The sequence below is a fragment of the Otolemur garnettii genome, unplaced genomic scaffold, assembly GCF_000181295.1.
Source record: "Otolemur garnettii isolate 467f Iridium unplaced genomic scaffold, OtoGar3 scaffold00076, whole genome shotgun sequence".
Classification (NCBI taxonomy): Eukaryota; Metazoa; Chordata; class Mammalia; order Primates; family Galagidae; genus Otolemur; species Otolemur garnettii.
In genome coordinates, this window is record NW_003852471.1 from 3,203,467 (window position 1) to 3,210,105 (window position 6,639).

General features: G+C 41.9%; 1 protein-coding gene across 1 annotated transcript in view; it reads right to left on the reverse strand.

Annotated features, from left to right (window-relative positions):
- The window catches only part of PLCH1 (phospholipase C eta 1), a 220,113-nt gene that overhangs the window by 51,092 nt on the left and 162,382 nt on the right, over window positions 1-6,639 (reverse strand). Inside the window, exon 10 of the mRNA XM_012807817.2 lies at window positions 3,068-3,239. Within this exon, the coding sequence (XP_012663271.2) occupies window positions 3,068-3,239 (172 nt within the window). The remainder of the gene's footprint in view (window positions 1-3,067; window positions 3,240-6,639) is intronic.

Below are 6,639 nucleotides of genomic sequence, written 5' to 3' on the forward strand. Positions count from 1 at the left end.
CACTCTGGGAAGCCCAGGAGGGTGGATTGCTTGAGCTCAGGAGTTTGAGACCAGTCTGAGCAAGAGCAACACCCCATCTCTACTAAAAACAGAAAAACTGCTGAGCATGGTGGCAGGTGCCTGTAGTCCCAGTTACTCAGAAGGCCGAGGGAAGAGGATCGCTTGAGCCCAAGAGTTTCAGGTTGCTGTGACCTACAACACCACCAACGTGCTCTACCCACAGCGAATACTGAGAGTCTGTCTCTAAGTAAATAAATACATCAATAAATTAATTAAAAATAAATAAATAAAAAGGTGGTATCTAATTTCTGTATTATTAGTTTCAAGGCAGCTCAGAATTAAGGCATTCATTTCTTTTTTTTATTAAATCATAGCTGTGTACATAAGGCATTTATTTCTATATATCATTTTAGGCCTTATAGATACAAAAGGCTCCTACAAAAGGAGTTTACTTTTATCTATTTGGGGGATATTAGTATGATAGTTACGATAATTTGGCAGCACCGGCAATGGGAACTCAATCAAGTGGTGGCCAGGCGTTCTCAGTGTGCGAGAGCATCATGACATCAAGTATCTGACTCCTTCATTTACTATCAGCAGCTATTGGCTCAGTATCAGCTTTGTTTGGGCACAAGGACAGACACCAAGATAAAGGTATACACAAAATATTTAAAATGTAGTGACAACAATTCCTTCTTTTGAAATAGCAGCAAAACTAATACATGATTTAAATGTTCAGCAGATCAGAGCAAACTAGCATTAAGAAAAAACATCACCCGATACAGAATAACAATCCTCAAGTAACTCAAATGATTTTGAGGCCACCGGATGGAACGGGGGAACCAGGACTGTGCTGTGTGGGTTTTGAGGAGCAGGTGGGGCTGCAGCCCTAAGCTCCAAGCAACAAATGGTTGAAGGGACAACAAAAAACCTGCCCTCCTAGACTGTTCACAAGGCACCCTCATTTTTAGTCCTTTAAAAATCTAATTAATTAGACCCCCTATTTTCAGCCAGCTTTTTCCACCTTCCTTTCTCAAAGATACTTTATCAGAGCAGAAAAGCAATAAAACGGAGCGCAGTTTCTCAATGCCTCTTACCAGTGGTGTTACTCCTAAGGAAAATAAAAGAATAAATTAGGCAGAACCTTCTGTGGCTTGACCAGTTTAACTGTAGTCCAATCTAGATGTAAATGAAAAATGAATCAGGTTTCTTCTGGGAGGATCTCCTTGGAATCTTGCTGCTATTTTGTGCAGGGTTATCCCCTAAGCCTGGTCAGGTGACATGTGCCTATAGACCCAACTCCTTGGGAGTCTGAGGCAGGAGGACCACCGTAGGCCAGGAGTGAGGCTACAGTACAATATGACCATGTCTCTGAAAAGTCACTGTACTCCAGCCTGGGCAACATCGTAAGACCAACCGCCAAAAAAAAAGTCATACTCTACACTTAGAGTAATTCATTCATTCATGGTATATGGAAATATTGCACAATACTGAAACTGTGGCCACCTCTCAGCTTCAAGCTACCTGGCTGCATGGCCACAGGAGAGTGGTAACAACTCTGTTATTCACATCTGTGAAAGCATGAAACTTAGACCACCTACCTAAGGTTACTTTCAGGAATGAGAGTCTGTGGAAAACTACTAAGTTTGTTATTATTTTTGTCCAAAGCAACTTTTCATTTACAGCTATACTGCACCAATATTGTGAGTCACAAAGATTATTTGGTTCCCCATTGCACACATCCTGACACTCACAAGCCCTGGACACTCTGTGCCAAATGACCCAAGTTCAGACATGCAGAGGGATTCGATGACTCCACATCAAACATCCACCTCCACTTCCACTGTCCAAAGGGAAAGATTTCCATCAAATGGACTTAATCTGCATTTACCTCCTGGCCAAAGAATATTTAGGAAACATGGAAATATTTATAAGGCTATAAAGATAACAGTTCACTTTTGAACCCAGAAATCAGTTTGTACCACAGAAGTTCACTTTTGCAAGACTTAGGTAAATTGGACATAATGTTATCGGTTGCATTATTTGGAGCTTTATTCAAAATGCTTTTACGCACTTATGCCTCACAGCAACACCCTGACAGAATCAGAATCCATAATTTTCACTTAATTGATAGAATAATGGGTGTTGACCAACTGCAAAGGTGAATTCTTTACATCCTTCCTATGTGTGGTCCTCCCTTAAAGCCCAATTGAAGTCTTACTATGAAATCACATTGTTTTCTTGATTTTTCTCACTCTTCCTACACGGTATCATGGGTTTTTTGTAAGAAAATATAACACAGTTTGTACGTTGATACTCAGCCACTTTTCTTTAGGTGTTTGATCTCAGAACAATGTAACCATCTGATGCAGTTTTAGCCAACCACACAAAATTTACTGGAAATAAGGAAAACCATAAAGTTGGTGGTCTGCAAACTCAAGGGACTGTCTTTCTGGCTACGCTTTGCCTTAATAATATTTATTGTCGTGAGCTTCCTTCCTTAGAAAATCTGTTCATGAAATGTCATTCTCTTCACCTGCTGGTCCTTCACAGACACACAAGCCCTGTGGGGTGTGACGTCCCTGCCTACCGTCCTCTTTGAAAGGAGCTCTTCCCACTTGCATAACCATGGCTGATCAACCATGAAGACTTTTTTTTTGACAGACAGTTACTGGAGCTTGAAATAAGAGAAAAACATTTGAAAGAAATGTTTTCAGAAATGGATACAAAGAGCCTTTTCCTTTCCTTACCCTCGCTCTCCTATACGTACGTTTCTCTCCAGCATGAACTATTACAGACTAAAATATTAAACATTTGGTGTGCAGGGTTGATATTCTCCCTTCGTAAAAACGAACCCCAAATCCCAGAGCATGTGCTTAGTCAGCAATAACCTTCTTCTGAAGCTAGGACTATAAATAAATAGGATTCAGACGCATAGGGAGAGCTAGACAATCCTTCATGTGTGGACTATAATTAGTATTCTCATTTTAAACCAGTTTTTAGTCCTAAGGGGGCACAGGCTGAGTGAATAATTAAGGCCTCTTATTGCATTACTTGCAGTAATTACCTTCACGAGGATTTTGCCTTTCAAACTTTGAGGGCTTGGAAGCTGCTTGTAGTCCCCGGTGTCTACAGAGGAGAGGTCCAGTTTGTCTTGGAATATTCCTTTCAGGTACTGAGCAATCTTCCTTTGCTGCTGGACACTACAGTGATTCTCGATAGACAAAATAACCGGAAACCTGAGAAAATAGCAACATGTTCCAGAGGCATCAGGTATAGGCAGCTCACGGGGATTTAAAACAAAAAAATTCGGCATTCATTGTGTTTTTACAATCCTCATGGCAGCATTTGCAGGAGTGGTGATGATTAATATGCTTCTAATTGGGCAAGATTAGAGATGCATTATCAAATTCCTTTCAGCAAATAGATTTTGCTAGGCAGAAGGGCTGAACAAAATACCAATTGATGTGGGATGGCTTAGTCTAATGTTTTTGTGTCAGGGAAAAAAATGGTAGGTACATTACATATCTTTTAAAATAAAACAAAAAGAAAATTGTAAAAGAGAAAGCAAACTCACATAACGTAATTTTGTGTTATTTATTGATAAGTCTGGAAACATTTAAGAGATCACTGAATATTAAATGCAGTTTTATAGTCTAAAAAGAAAAATATAACCAGCTCCCAGCTTGAAAATTATTACTGAAGATAAGAAAATAAAATACCAGCTTGGCACCTGTGGCTAAAGTGGCTACATACACCTAAGGTGGCAGGTTTGAATCCAGCCCGGGCCCGCCAAACAACAATGACGGCTGCAACCAAAAAATAGCCGGGCGTTATGGCGAGCGCCTGTGGTCCCAGCTACTTGGGAGGCTGAGGCAGGAGACTCGCTTGAGCCAGAAGTTGGAGGTTGCTGTGAGCTGTGATACCATGGCACTCTACCCAGGGGGACAGCCTGAAGCTCTGTTTCACAAAAAAAAAAAAAGAAAGAAAGAAAAGAAAAGAAAAGAAAATACCACAATGGAATTCAGTGTTTTTTAGCATCCTATGTCAGGCATTTGAAAATAGTTTTTACAGAATTACTTTCTAGTATTTGTCCCCAAAAAACCCTCCAGCATTCATTCACTCTATAGCACACTCACAGTTTCTGCACAGAGTGTGTGGGACCCATGTAAAGGAATTACCCAAAGACAGTCTGAGGAGCTGGTGGCCAAAGCAGAAAGGGGACAGGGCTGATTACATGATTTTCCTACTCTTTAGACTTTGTTTTTTCCTCAGAGCAAATCTGGGTGTATTGATTTTTTTCCCTAGTTTTCCATCACCTACCTCCAGCAATAACAAGCAGTGTATATTTTCCAAAGTATACAAACCAATATTTAAATCACCTAATATATCTACATGGAGAAAAAGTTCTCTTTCCAAGATGATCCCACCAGTTGCCTAGGACCTCCTGAAATTACATGCTCCACTCATTAGTAAATCCTGAGGTGGGCAGTCACGTAGATGAGCCCTTGTGACTGAAGTTGGCTTGGTTACCTGACTACAATCTGTTAGCTATTGACTTCCTCACACAGGTTTTACCCTGGCGTGTTAGGAGAGAGAAAAACAGCAGCAACACCACACTAGCAGTGTTGGCTTGTCTTGCAAATCACATCAGGGAGTTTGAACAATGAATTTCCAAATTACCAGTTCATTTATAAAAAGCCTGTCAGGTGTCTAACGATGCTTAGCGGAAAGCTGTGTTTCTCAACAGGGGAGAAGGTAATTTCTCCCGCCACCAACAAGAGACATTTGTCAATGTCCAGAGACATTTTTTGTGATTACGACTCAGGGAGACGGCTGCCACTCAGTGAGCAGAAGCTGGGGAAGGGCAGAATCCTCCAAAACACAAAATGACCTGGCCCAAAATATCGAGAGTGTCAAGGTTGAGAAACCATGATGTAAAGATGCAACTAAAACACAAGAAAGAAAAAACAAAGTCAAACCTTTACAATGCACTAAGTTAACTAACTGTTCTAATTTGAAGTGTTTCTTCTAAGTGTTCCCAAACCTGAAGCAAACTGTCAAGTCACTGGAGGAGCCTCCAAGGTAAAAGGTAGCAGGCCTTCTCAACACCCCACTTCACAGGCTGGGAAACAGAGGCAAACTTACTTCACCAGTTGACAAAGACTGGTGGAAATCAGTTGTGAAAACCCATCAGAATTCAGGACTCAAGATTCTTCACAGAGAAGACACTACAAACCAAACCTGCTTTGCAGCCAGTGTGTTTCACTAGAAAAGCATTTTAATCTCATGGTTAATAGGACCAACTATTAACAATTTTAAAGGCTACTAATAACTTCTAAAAATTAATTTTACATAACTGGAATTTGAATTTGTTTCTTTTAACTCAAAAATCCTTTCTAGAGGGCTGTGGCCTCAGCTGAGCTCACAGCAACCTCAAACTCCTGGGCTCAACCAATCCTCCTGCCTCAGCTTCCCGAGAGCCAGGACTACAGGCATGTGCCACAACACCTGGCTAATTTTTCTATTTTTAGTAGAGATGAGGTATCACTTTGCCCAGGCTGGTCTCCAACTCCTGAGTTCAAGCAATCCTCTTGTCTTGGCCTCCCAGAATGGTAAGTATGAGCCACAGTGTGTGGCCCTAACTCCACATTTTCAATGAGTCCACAATCTTACAGATTTAAAAGAAGGAAAGTTGGTGGTGCCCGTAGCTTAAGCAGTTAAGGCGTGGGTTCAAATCCAGCCTGGGCCTGCCAAACAACGACAACTACAACCAAAAAATAGCCAGGCGTTATGGTGGGCGCCTGTAGTCCCAGCTACATGGGAGACTGAGGCAAGAGAATAGCTTAAGCCCAAGAGTTTGAGGTTGCTGTGAGCTGTGACACCACAGCACTCTACCCGGGGAGATAGCTTGAGACTCTGTCTCAAAAATAAATAAATAAATAAAGGCAAGTAATCAATAATTACGAGAGGATGCTATATGATATGACAGAAATATGTTCAGGATGCTAAATACAGAGAAAAAGAAGATTTCAATCAGCTAATGGTACCAGTAAGTTCCCTGAAGGACGATAGGATAAGTGAGAATTAGGCCAGTGGAAGAATGGGGAAGGGTGTGGCAGGCAGAGGGAACAGCATACAAGAGTACGGAGTGTTGACAAAGAGCTGAGGTCAATGAGGAAATGGAGAGACGGTCATTAAGAGCAGGGTCCTGAGTCTCTGTGGAGCAGTGGTGGGAGAAGACACCAGAGGAGAAGGGACAGGTCAGACCTTGAAGGGTGTGACATACATGTGTGCTACAGGGAACTCTGATGGACTTTGAGAATTATGACATTATGCTGATAGTTCAGAAAGGAAACCATAGCACTGGTGCCAAGGATGAACCACAGGAGGAATAAAAACACAGAAGGCAATAGAGTCAAAAGATAACTGGGAAGTAGAATTCACAACAATTGCCTCAATCTAGAATGACGCCCAGTGCCTGGTGGAAGCCACTGGTAGACAGGGCTGCTGCTAAGTAAAAGGAAATAGAGCAAGAGGCCAAAGGACATCTGCCAGAAGGGGGCGCTGCGTGGGGCGCGTGAGCTCCACAGTGGCAGGAATCTCACGTTCGGTGTGTGGCCCCCTCCACTTGTGGGG